Raw genomic sequence first — 12,471 nt, forward strand, 5'->3', positions numbered from 1 at the left:
ATTATATATATATATAAATATTTAGCAATAGTTTATGACAAAATTTATAATTCTTAAACAGCCATTCTTAAACAGAAAATAACATTATATAAATAATTTGCTTATATCAAAGCTATTATTAAAAGTATTAATATCTAAAATTTCATGAATATCTAAGATTTTCAAAGTTGTTAGAATTTCGTTTACAATCGTCCTAACGAACAGTACACGAGCGTGAACGATTTCACGCTATATTCATTCGAACATTATATACACACATTCTTCTTATGTTAGTATTTTTTTCTACATAGATCACAAGCTAAACTTACGAATTGACGGAAATTTCCAGAACAGAGGGTATATGAATGAGGGGATAAGTGGTATCGTCGAGTGATGAATCTCATTCTTCGGTATACCGTTCGCGAATGCGGACGTCGGCATCATGTCTGAATTAATCACAGCAGCGGAGCTGCAGAACTTTTATCAAAATTAAATTTTTCAATAAGACATATTACACAGTGATAATTTGTGTTTAAACGTACTCACTCGCATATATATAAAATTTGTAAATTTCTCGGAAGAATACATTTTAAAATTGTATTTTTAAAATTAATAATCGGACATGGAAGAAACGGTGGCATTGGTCAAATCATGCATAATTTCAAAGAAAGGCGGTGTATCAATCGAAAATCTAAACGGTAAGTATTATTATTTTTAATTAATATCTTTATTTTAAAATTATTATTATAAGAGAAAATATTCATTGTTAAAAGATATCAAGATATAAATTATTAAATACTCTTTATTAAATATTACAATAACTAAGCTCTTATTATTTAAATTTTTTTTAATTTATAAATAAATTACATTTATATAAGTATGAATTTCTTTTGTTTGATAAATCAAATAAATAAAATAAAATTTAAATAAAATTTGTACATTCTTCACATTAAATCAGTTTACAGTTTACACATGAATGTATCAGCTTATTTTCTTAAGATTAATTTAATATAATGTAACAATAAAAATTAACAAAATAAAAGTTTTACATTCAATGGTATATGGAATAATTATGATAAGAACGTATCTAAATCTCTTTATAGAATAAATTAAAATAAATATTATTTATAATTACAAGCTTAACAGAATGATGATTTTACAGATGAGTTTCAAAATCTCGTCGGAGAATCAATTCCGTATCGCAGATTGGGATTCTCGAATCTTCGTTCGTTTTTACGAACTATAGATGGTTTGCAGATTACTTGGAACGAATTTGGTGAACAAACATTAAAGATAAACGATTCTAAAATATCTCATATCGACAAACTTATATGCAAACAAAAAGTCAATTATTCAAAGACAAAAGTATGTTCAGAGAAAATTTTACAAATCAAAATCTATACATAATTATAAATTTCAAAAATTATGTAATAATAATGCTTTATTTCAGAATAAATATTATAAACAATTTACACATAATAATGGCAATCTCAAATACAATAACAATGAGCGTCGAGAAAAGAACAGATTAATTAATAATAACAATCGCATTAATAGACGAAGTCAAGATTTTGCTTATCGTCGTGATCTAAACTTATTTGGTATCAGTAAGATATTCAATCTTTTTTAAATTTAAAATAAGAAAAGAATAATATATAATATTCCAAATTCCACAAAATTACAATTTAGTTTTTCTTTCAAGAACATATAATTTTCTAGAGCACATAATTTCGAAGAGAGAGTTTATTCCCATTTATTGTTAATTTGCTATATTTATAACATCTTTTTATTTTATATTTCTGTTAATTTTACATCTTATAGTTTGAAATTTTATATTTTGATTTTATGGTGACTTAAATCACTTGGAATAATATCGGAACTAGAGATATTTAAAAAAAAGTAGAAAATTTCTAAAATCGTTTATTTTAGATGGTGCCTGTAAAAATAAAAACTTTTTATGTGAAGAAGAAGAAAATCATTATCCAGTAGTAATAGAATCAAATGAAATAAAAAAACATGTGAGTGTAAAATTTCAATGTTTGCTAAATGAAATTTTCTTAAAAGTATTGCAAAATATTTATCATTATTTAATATTATGTGTTGATATTATATTAGGACAATATATATGAACCTATTGCAAACGGCCAACAATTACTTGGCGATGACTTCTTCCTACAACTTGCAATACGAAATCTTCATCTTCCTATTTGGAGATACAAGGGTATAACACAAACTTTCTTTAAAAAAAATTTCCTTTCCAATAAGTCTTATTTATTTGTTGTTACGTCCATAAATTGATTTAATTATAATTTTTATTTCCTTTTCTTCTTTTATTTCTTTTATTTAAAAATGAAATAATTGTTTCTTACTTCGTCAAACTTATTATTATTTTATTAAAATTAAAATAGTTAATAAGTTAAAGAATGAAATATGTTAATTTTTAAAACAGAAGATAAATATATATTTCAGACAAAATATATAAGACAGAAAAGTTGAATTTTGAACTTTATACTTTTTGAAACATGTATTTTTTATTATATTTTGCAGATAGCTTAGCATTGCACTGTGGATTGTGTATCTCTGGACAAAGTATAAGCGACTGTACTCGAGCTTTAAGGAATATTAATACCATCTCCAATCGTGTCGTAATTCTGCTTGGTTCGGTTGATATTTACAATGTAAGTTAATTTTACTTTGCCTTATTAGAACGTGTATGGGCTACACAAATAATGTATTAAAAATTATATATTGAATATACGTGTTAAAAAAAAATTTGTTCAATCTGAGACAGAAATAAGTATTTACAGAAAGCCTTTGAATAAAATCGAGCTTCATTTATTTGCATATAAAACATAATATACTTTGATTCTTGATGAAACATTCAATTCTCTTCAGAACGCCACTTGCGATGAAATGGTGTACGATATGACGGAACTCTTGCAAGTTCTCCGGTCTAAGTTTCACCTTTCAAATACGGCCATCACTATTTGTACTCTTCCACCTTTGGCTAATCTCAGCATTTATGCTTATAAGAAACAAAGTTTGGCGTTCTTTTCCTTTAACAATTGGATAAGATCTCTGGCGGATGATCCGTCTAAGAGAGGTCCCTCCTTTGTGAATTATCCTGTAATAGATTTGTACGAAAAATTTTGCATCGATGAAACGTATATCACAGATTACGACTGGTTCCAAACGTAAGTTAAATGTTAAATAATTCAATTTTAGATTTACGTACTTTCTTTTAGACCTTCCTTTCATCAATTTAATGAATTTACTAATTTCATCCTTTTATCCTTTAGAAATAATCATTTTTAAGGAATATGTTAAAAGTTTTTGAATCATAACCGTTCAATAATTTCTTGTAATTTAAAGTGGACAAAAATAACAAACTTTATATGCTATTTAAATTTAAGTAAATATTACATAGATTTTTTTATTTGAAACTTGGTGAGCGAGAGAAGTTTGCTGAAATTTAAAGAGTCTTCTTTCTTATTGAAAAATCAAATACATATAATTCTGCATATTCGTCAGTTTTTCACAAACCAGTAATTATTTTTGCATTTCTCATATAACATGTTTATTGATCTATTTTAGCCAAGCACGTAGAGTGTCCGGCACTAAACATTCCTATGTGTTGTGGAACAGCAAGGGACGGAAACGAGCTATGAGCCTCATCTGCAAAGAGGAAAATCATTCTAGAAGTCCCAGCTCATTGTCGATGCAATGAGTTAACCGAGGATCTTCCATTGTATATGTATATATATATATATATATATATATATATATATATATATGTATGCGTGATAAACATCGTATAAAGAAGAAGCAGGGCGGTATATTGCGGAGAGCCTTATTCGTTACTTACGACGAAGAACGCTTTTTTGAGGATTTTCCAAGATGTACCTCTCTGCTTCCTTCGCAGATGAGTACCTAATTATCAGAACCATTCACTACACAACATTGTCCACAATTCACATTCACATTATTTGGAAGCTATTTTATATATAGGAAGAAGAAAAATATATTGTTCGAATAAATAGTCGCTTCATTGCGACTAATCAATTACGGTCGTTTTGCATGAGAGACTAATAAAAGTCAACGAACAATGGCCGGATATATGGTCGTTGCTTTATTATAAAGATTATTAGAAGCAAGGCGAAATAATGCTTGTTATTATACTACCAGATATTATATATTTGTCTGGCTATATACATATGTATGTAAACATAGATGAAATATTTATATTTTCAAATATACTTAAGGTAACTGTTAAATTCAATTTCGTTCGTTCGTCTCAAGAATGTAACCGTTGACACAGACTTTAAATTTACACGAAGGATTGAGGTTTTTTTCTGCTCGCGACCAACTTAAACTTTGCTTTTAAACTTTACTTTTAAACTTTACCGCTTTATGGCATCGGAAAAGATTAAACAACAGTTTTATAACAAGCTCGTTTAAAGATGTCGGAAAAGTATAGTGCATTTTTATAATTAAATGCGGGTAATTTAAAAATGTTACACATACTTTTCTAGAAATCTGAACTTTTCCCAATGAACGGAATGTACGAGCCAATTTTAATCGTATTCCTTATGTGCCATGTGTTTAAAAAATTAACTTCTTTGCGAATATATATATATATATATATATATATATATATATAATATTTCTATATAATTTCGATTAATTATTAATATATTTAACATTAATCTTAAAATTTCTAGAAAGTTTACATAACAAGCAGTATTGATATAAAATATTTATAAGTCTCATTATTAGTTTCTTAATGTTTAAATTATTGCAAATTTGATGAAAATTGCCACTTTCAATGCATACAGATTAACGGTTACTTCATAAAATGCGGTCGAAAATGAAAAAAATTTAATAAGTTATAATTATATGATATAAATGTTTGCTAAAAAATTTAGTACTTATGAGAAGGAATATTTAGAGGTGCAGATCACGTGTTTTTTGTGTGTGTGTATGTAAATTATTTCATTGTTGTTAATATTCAAAATATTGGCGTTTTTATTTATTGTATTTAATAATATTAGCTTTTTATATATTGTATTTAATACATACATAGTTAAATTTAAGAAAAATGTAATATTAAATTAAAGAAATTAAATGATATAAGTATTTCATAGTTAAATAAGATTAAATAGTTTAAATGTGATTATTATTATAATGCCAAATTCTACTTTCGAGAAAAATGTGTAAAATAAGCAAAATAATTGATTTTGAAAATCAATTATATGATTAAGATTTAAGAAGGTTTAAGAAGAATTCTTCATAAGTTTAAAAGAAAGAATTTTTAATTCAAAACTTATAATCCAGAAAACGGAAATGTAGTACTTCCAATGTTGTATCAATTCGTTTTAATCTTTAGTAAATTTACCTTAGGAATTAATCTTTAATAAGTGCTTTAGGAATGAATGCAAGAGTGCCTTTTAGCGGAAAGAAAAAGATATAAGTTTATTAAGTTTATTAAGACGTGCAATGAAAGATATTGTGAATAATAATTGCGAATATATAAATGAACATGATAATATAATATTAGCGATATATATTTATAATTTCTATTTGTAACGTATATGATAATGTATATGATGAATAAGTAGACGCGCGTCTAATTTATGTCATCAAAATGCGGGAAACGAGTGTATGATCAATAAATCAGCAATACATATTGTAGTATTGTGATCAATAAATCAGCAATACGTAAAATTTGTCTACTTGTTGATATATTTCTTAATTTTTTTAACACTTTTACATTAAAAATTACAAAAACATTATATTATACATTGCAAGTTAAATCTTTAGAATTAATATTAGATTATATTTGTAATATAAAGAAATATCTTTAATATATAAATTGATTTTCATATATTACATTATTCGAAAGAATAACTCAAACTAGAAAATCAGATTTCTATTCTCTTCTAGAGATTAGAGATTCAGAGATTAAAGCTAACATATATTTTCAAATTTAAGAGAATTTAAGTTAATAATTACTTTAATAGCAATAAAGAAACTTAATTTCATCTAGAAATATTACATATTACTTTTGATTAAAAATTATATGTCTTTAATCATAAAATTACAATGATATTTAACAATTATATAATATTTATGGTAATATTTTTTATAATATTTATTTAAATATTTATTTGAAGAAAAATGAAATCAAAAGGAACGAATCTACAAATGCGATCATGCGCAGGGGCGAGTAAGGTTTAGGTTTCAGTCTCAGTTAGGGGTCACCACAGACAGGGGATTGTTGTATGCAAACGTAGGAGGAACGGAGACAGCAGCGAGGCTAGATCTGTGCAAAATAAGAACGTTGTAACAACATAAGAACGTTATAGTGAGTAAAAATGAGAAAAAAAGACTAATTAGAAAATTTATAAGTGAAATCTTTGGGAAAGTAATATAGATATTAGAAAGATAAATATTGAGGTTAGGAATAACAGAATAAATAGATCAATCTACCTAAGACAAAGTGGGAAATTCTGTATGTTAAATTACGCTTAGAAGGCTTGTCACTCTATATAATAACGAATACATTGTAATTTAGTTTTATGTCATATATTTTTATATAAATTTTGTACAAAATACTGACTATTTTTTGAGTAAGTAAGCATCAACATTGAAAATAGTTAAAGTATATGATGAAGCATAAGAAAATTTAATTAGAAATTTAATATAAGACAAAATTTGTTACATGTTAAACAATAAAAGATCAAATACAGTAAATGTTACATAAAAAATTGTTGAAAATGATTGAAAAATACTTGATAATAATAATTTATTGTAAAAAATAGAAAAATAATATTTTTGACAAATATATTGTAGCATTTTTGTAAAAGAAGTTTAATATAATATTTCATTATATATAATAGAAAAAGAAATAGTATCAGAATTGTTCTGTAAACTATTCAAACTGCATAAGTGTTATAATTTAATTTATTACTTTTCTTATTGGAAACAAAAATATTAAACATACTACTTTTAATAAAAAATTTAAATTTTTTTTACTTCCAATCTAAGTTTTCTAAAAATATATACAGATAAATATGAGTGCAATGTTCAATGGTGCTTACCCAAAAAGGAATCTAAGAAGTATACTTGCCGAAAGGAACAACTTTGTTAGTGAAGAGACTATATTCTGTAAAGATGATAATTTAGAGCAGTCTTTGAAAATATTGAACGAAGTAATGAAGACTAATAATTTTATTAAAGTATACATAAACATATACAGACATTAATCAATATTTAATTTTATAGGATTTTGAGTCATTTGATATATCACCAATATCTATTGGTTATCTATCTATAAACAATGATTTATTAACTCCAGAATTATCAAAAAAACTATCTGTACAAATAATAAATGCTACTTGGAAATTAATACATAAATATAGATATTTAATGCGATTACATGATCAATTAATTAATTTAAATCAGAAAACTCTTAATGATAATGAAAATCTTCAGGTGAGTTTGCTTTCATTTTAAAATATCAATAAATATTGAAATATTTTGTATCATTTCATGCTGCATAGTAAAATGATTGGTAAGTATATGTAAATTATATAATGTAATGTTTAGGAAATTTCTAATATGTAATTACAAACTGTGTATTAACAGAATGTATATTGTGTGTTAACAGAATCATGTAAAACGTTTAAAAGAAGATATACAAAAAAAGGAACGTACGTTATGTCAAGCAGAGGAAAAAGAAAGAAGACTTAATATTAAATGTAAAAATATATTGCATGATCTAAAAGAAGAAAGAGAGCAGGTATTTTAATTTGTATATATTGATTTGAATAATTTCCAAAAACTGAAGTTAAATGTGTGATTTGCAGATGCAAAAACTAAAGAAGCAAGTTCAGTTTAAAGAATCTCAACATGAACATGAAATAAGAAGAATTATGCAATATAATCAGAAACTTCAGGATCAGTTACAAAAGTCTGCCGGTTAGTAGACATGTTTTCTTAAACTTAATTAATTAATTTTATTAAATATATGGCTATATGTAGTTTTTTTATTTATTTGATATTTAAAATATATAGTTTGAAATATTTTCTGTATTTTTATTAGTTGATGTAACATAATAACTTTATTAATTTGTTATGAAATTCTTGTACAAAGATGAATATATCTAATTAATTCAATTCAGCAGCTGCATTGTGAGTTGCCTATTAGTCTTACTCAAAAATAATCTAAGTACAGAAAATATATATATATATATATATATATTATGCGAAATGTTTGATGCCTAATATTTATAAGTATAGTTACAGATATATGTAATAAGATTTGCGAATAATTTGCGATGAATATATAATTTTTTTTATCTGTTTAGGTTCTTTCACGTCAAGAGATAAAATCTTACAAAAAATGCATGAGAAAGAACTAACTTCATATAAGCAAACTGTTTGTCGTTTGGAAGAGAATAATAGGCATATGTTGGAAGAAATTAATGATCTGAAGAAAGCTCTAGAGTTATATCAAACTGGTATTGATTTGCATATTGAATCATCTGGAATATGGACTAATAATGTTTGAGCATCAAATGCAATTAATATTTATAATTTATTATAATTTGAATATACAAGAAAAAATGCATACAATTGCTTGAAATATATGTAATTTGTAGTAATATAATAATATAGACTTTTGTAATAATATTGTTTTTTGTAAGTTTTAAATAAGTTTTGTTATTTTATATATACATATTAAAGTATAATAGAAAGATCTTAAAATTTTGGTCAAGAATATAATATAATATTTCCCGCAGATGAGTTCATCATAATTTATTTACTTAGGCCAGTATTCATAGTCCGTTCTTATATTTAAGATCGTCTTAAGTAAGCTTATACGATTATCTTGGTTGAAATATAATCTTAAAACGACCTTAAATATAAGAACTGACTATGAATACCGCCCTTAGTGTCACTTTGAAATTTGTTTTAGCTTTTGTTTTTTCACAGTAATATTTTTCCATTCAGAATTCTTTGGATATTATGTGAAGTGGTAAGATCGAAAGTGGTAAATCTGAATTTTTAAGTTGATAAATGATTGCTAATTATCTCTAAACTATCTAATATTTCAATAATGTAATTATATGAAACGATCAAGATCTAAAATTATATTATAAGATTAGTTTACACTTTCATATGTTGAATCAAGATGTGACAGTCTTTTCATAAGCCGAATTTATCTCACTCAGATTATAATATATTGCAATATGAAAGTATCAGATATGAAAACGTTTATTACGCATTCTTAACAAACATATGAGGATGTATATTGGGGTGGTCGATGGGCACAAAATTTGTCCACTGCTCTTCGAGCATTCGCAGTTGCCCGCTTTGCAAACCGTATTGTTCTGAATCATAAAAGATTTTCCGTGCTGACTACTTCTCGGATAAGCTATCTCATTTGGCAATCTGTTATCGGCGCTATAAATCTGTTCTGAGCTAAGCCTCAAGGTACTTTTGCCATCCGCGCAAATACCGTTTATCCTGATCGCGAGCGCAATGACTAGATTCATGCTGACGTTTGAGAAGATGCTATTCCTTACAACGGCAACATCGCCTTGGATGGATATTAAGCCCGGCTTCTGCAATTTAAACTTGGAATCGATGATCTCGATGTTCAGAAAGTTCAAATTCAAAGACGTTTCTACATTACGCAGCACGGTATTCACTATGCGCAATGTCACTCCCTTTTCCATGTTGAGTAGGTTTACCCGCTCGATCGTGACGTTCGTAACGTTAAAATGCGACACGTGCACGTAATTGAACTCTTCGTCGAAGTTCTCGATGATCGTGTTCTCGATTACGAGTGTGTCAATAGTTGCCAGAGTCGTGAACGTATAACTCGCGATCGTCGGTATCCGGCCGATGTTTGATAGTTTTAATAATTTCATTTTACTCGATGTAATGAAGACCTCGAAGTCCAAATTGCCACTAATATTCTGAACGATCATCTCCTCGAGATTACTTGCTTCCGGTAGGCTGGAGTAATGAAGATTGGCTGAAACGCATCCTGTGATAAATACGCTGATAATATTTGTGTAATTATATTCCTCCGGTAAGAAAAATTCCTGAAAAATTAAATCTGATCAGTCGTCTCTAATCTTTCCATTATTTTATTCTTTCGAACAACATATTGATAATTTTATCCATGTTAACAAAAATGCTGCAGGTATCGATAAGTTAATAAAGATTTCATTAAAGTCGTGCTAAATTTAAAAACTACATTCGGAAACATCATTCACGTGCCCTCGTGTATCATTTTATGTTTGTTTAACATTTGATGAACAACAGATTAAAATGATACACAGTCATTCGAGTGGTGTTTCCAATTTATAAAAAAAAACATTTAATTGGTCTAGAAGAATTGTTATAATTGATACGAGAAGCAATCGTGTTTAAATCTCGCAATACATATTATAATTTTTTTCTTTTTAACTATATTTTAATAAGAAAAAAAAAAAAAGAAATTGTATACGTTGCCAAAAACAATTTTCAATTGAACAAAATATAATGGTTTTTAATTTTCTTTTGTCATTCTAAAAATGTTTTATTTATAATTGGCTGCAGTTCAGAGACTACTAATATTTTTGTAAAAGAATAATATATAGTTTCAGTCAGTACATGGTCTGCGAAAATTAGCGATTTATTTTAAATCGTTCTGTGCAGAAACATTTGTTCAAATGAGTGCAATAAGGTTATCGTGATTATCAAGTATGGAAATAAGAATTAATCAATATACCTCGTTTCCGATACAACTACAGGTAATCCTTCTTTCATTGTGAACTTGGCATTGTTCGTTGATATTATTCGCAGTCGCGGACAATGCCGCGATGAGTATTACGACGAGCAGGGTCGTTCCCATATTAAATATACAGTATATTTGCGTATAAAATCTTATCATCGATTGTGCTCATGCTAAAATTAGATTCATTACTCAATATTTCATTCTATATTAATAGAAACAGACCTGCGTTATTCTATAACTAAAGATGGATTCTTCTTCTTAAACGATCTTCTAATCGAAGAACATACATGTCGAGTTAAAATTAATCATTGTAAATACAAATTAAAAACAAGCAGATTAACAACATTTTATGAATTTTAAATTAATATAACTTTGATATATTCGGTACTATAAAAGATATATAAAAAATAATATTTTTATTCGTAAATTAAACCTGAATATTGCGATAATTTAGGAGAATTTCAACAAATATCTATTTAAAAATATTTTTCATCATGTTTCGATTTTTTAAATTTAATATTAATATAAATATATTGCGAGTACGTTTCTGTGTAAGAATAAAACAGCGAACAGAATATATCGTATAAAACAAAAGAAATAGATAATACAAAAAAAGATAATACAGAAAAATGGAATCATAGAATCGGATTCCAAAAGAATCGATAAATAATTATGATTATATTTAAATCAAATATTGATTTTAAATTAAGAGATTTTTTTCTCTCTCTCTCGTCTTTTCTTTAATTAAATTAAAATATATATTAAATTCACAGAGAAAACTCTCAGACAAATTCTTTGGTATTAGCGACCATAAATGTATCAATCTCAATAAATGCAACTTTTAAAATTAAATAAAAAAGAAATCAAGAAAGCTCTCACCATATTTTCGAATTTGACAATTCTTCGCACTGTGGAATTGGACTTATTGCCGATTCCTTTTATGCGTCGTTTTCGTTTTTCTTTAAAAGTTCTCTCGTCCGCGCTTTCTGCAAATTTTTTTTCTTTTCGTGGCACTTGGTATTAGTCAGATGGATTTCAAGTTTTCGATAATATTCGATGATTTAAGAAGAACTTGGTGGAACGAGGCGCATCGCATCCTCAATGTACGTATCGCAATGAAAGCAACGACTATTTCGGGGTGTTGTATTCGGTCGACGGATGAATCCACGGTCGAGTGCGCAATTAAGATGGACAGTTCTTTCGCACCGCTTTTTTATGGTGACTGACGTGTGTAAAACGTAAATATATTCCGGTAGCTTTGGAGCGTAAATATATTCCGGTAGCTTTGGAGTATAGGGTATAGTGTGCTTACTATATTACAGTCGATCTGACAATATCAGCACACTTATGTTGTACCGAGACACACCGGAAAAATATGGTCAGTCTGACAGGAAATATGTGAAAACTGTATGATAAACTGTATGATAAACTATATGATGATGTTATTCTATTTTGGTAACACATTATTCTGTTGTAATGCAATGCTCTGGTAGTGACTACAGATCGCATTATAATTAGTAATTCTGATATTAATGATGCATCTGTAGAATATCTCGTATTCTTCAGCAATATTGAAACAAAAAACAGATAATAGAAATATTATTATTTTTAGTAATTCCAAGTAAATTTTACTTTATGAAATCTAGGTTAAGAAACATTTTATTTATTTAAATTTATTATGATAAGATATAACTTTAGAT

At 26.8% G+C, this 12,471-nt stretch overlaps 4 protein-coding genes and 1 long non-coding RNA gene across 7 annotated transcripts in view; 3 read left to right on the forward strand and 2 right to left on the reverse strand.

The window, feature by feature from the left end:
* The first annotated feature begins 364 nt into the window (after nt 1-364).
* On the forward strand, nt 365-5,703 carry LOC105425879 (uncharacterized). Of its 2 annotated transcripts, none has more exons than XM_011636856.3 (8): nt 365-677; nt 1,142-1,344; nt 1,430-1,586; nt 1,909-1,997; nt 2,095-2,200; nt 2,527-2,657; nt 2,875-3,173; nt 3,574-5,703. In XM_011636856.3, exons 1-8 carry the CDS (start codon nt 602-604, stop codon nt 3,704-3,706), a joined length of 1,194 nt encoding a protein of 397 aa, XP_011635158.2. In that variant the 5' UTR covers nt 365-601; the 3' UTR covers nt 3,707-5,703. The 2 variants fall into 2 exon arrangements, with proteins under 2 accessions (XP_011635158.2, XP_011635164.2); XM_011636862.3 differs by having other exon boundaries at nt 1,430-1,580.
* On the reverse strand, nt 1,664-2,875 carry LOC148936097 (uncharacterized). The gene is made up of 2 exons (XR_016139799.1): nt 2,785-2,875; nt 1,664-2,697 (listed from the first exon to the last, which is right to left on the reverse strand). It is a non-coding gene; the product is annotated as an uncharacterized LOC148936097 (long non-coding RNA).
* A 481-nt stretch (nt 5,704-6,184) lies between the features above and the next one.
* On the forward strand, nt 6,185-8,748 carry LOC105425870 (afadin- and alpha-actinin-binding protein A-like). The gene is made up of 6 exons (XM_011636847.3): nt 6,185-6,343; nt 7,047-7,190; nt 7,264-7,473; nt 7,649-7,780; nt 7,848-7,959; nt 8,349-8,748. The coding sequence occupies exons 2-6, from the start codon at nt 7,053-7,055 to the stop codon at nt 8,549-8,551; spliced, it is 795 nt and encodes a 264-aa protein (XP_011635149.2). The 5' UTR covers nt 6,185-6,343; nt 7,047-7,052; the 3' UTR covers nt 8,552-8,748.
* Nucleotides 8,560-12,166, reverse strand: LOC105425861 (uncharacterized). The gene is made up of 3 exons (XM_011636835.3): nt 11,651-12,166; nt 10,766-10,941; nt 8,560-10,094 (listed from the first exon to the last, which is right to left on the reverse strand). The coding sequence occupies exons 2-3, from the start codon at nt 10,925-10,927 to the stop codon at nt 9,243-9,245; spliced, it is 1,014 nt and encodes a 337-aa protein (XP_011635137.2). The 5' UTR covers nt 10,928-10,941; nt 11,651-12,166; the 3' UTR covers nt 8,560-9,242.
* The window catches only part of LOC105425792 (dynein axonemal intermediate chain 7 homolog), a 56,693-nt gene continuing 54,168 nt past the window's right edge, over nt 9,947-12,471 (forward strand). Inside the window, exon 1 of one of the 2 annotated variants that reach the window (XM_011636723.3) lies at nt 9,947-10,081. The gene's annotated coding sequence lies outside the window, so the exon portion shown is untranslated. The remainder of the gene's footprint in view (nt 10,082-12,471) is intronic. The other variant, XM_089079505.1, reaches the window with a different exon arrangement.

Source organism: Pogonomyrmex barbatus, unplaced genomic scaffold (assembly GCF_055798465.1).
Source record: "Pogonomyrmex barbatus isolate J1 unplaced genomic scaffold, ASM5579846v1 scaffold3, whole genome shotgun sequence".
Classification (NCBI taxonomy): Eukaryota; Metazoa; Arthropoda; class Insecta; order Hymenoptera; family Formicidae; genus Pogonomyrmex; species Pogonomyrmex barbatus.

Excerpts from the sequence above, each read along its gene's own strand:
- LOC105425861 (XM_011636835.3), bottom strand. The coding sequence starts at position 10,927 with ATGATAAGATTTTATACGCAAATATACTGTATATTTAATATGGGAACG. Across the intron at positions 10,095-10,765 it reads GTAGTTGTATCGGAAACGAG|GAATTTTTCTTACCGGAGGA; the intron begins GTATATTGATTA and ends TTAATTTTTCAG.
- LOC105425870 (XM_011636847.3), top strand. The coding sequence starts at position 7,053 with ATGAGTGCAATGTTCAATGGTGCTTACCCAAAAAGGAATCTAAGAAGT. Across the intron at positions 7,474-7,648 it reads ATGATAATGAAAATCTTCAG|AATCATGTAAAACGTTTAAA; the intron begins GTGAGTTTGCTT and ends GTGTGTTAACAG. Across the intron at positions 7,781-7,847 it reads TAAAAGAAGAAAGAGAGCAG|ATGCAAAAACTAAAGAAGCA; the intron begins GTATTTTAATTT and ends TGTGATTTGCAG.
- LOC105425879 (XM_011636856.3), top strand. The coding sequence starts at position 602 with ATGGAAGAAACGGTGGCATTGGTCAAATCATGCATAATTTCAAAGAAA. Across the intron at positions 2,201-2,526 it reads TCCTATTTGGAGATACAAGG|ATAGCTTAGCATTGCACTGT; the intron begins GTATAACACAAA and ends TATATTTTGCAG. Across the intron at positions 3,174-3,573 it reads GATTACGACTGGTTCCAAAC|CCAAGCACGTAGAGTGTCCG; the intron begins GTAAGTTAAATG and ends GATCTATTTTAG.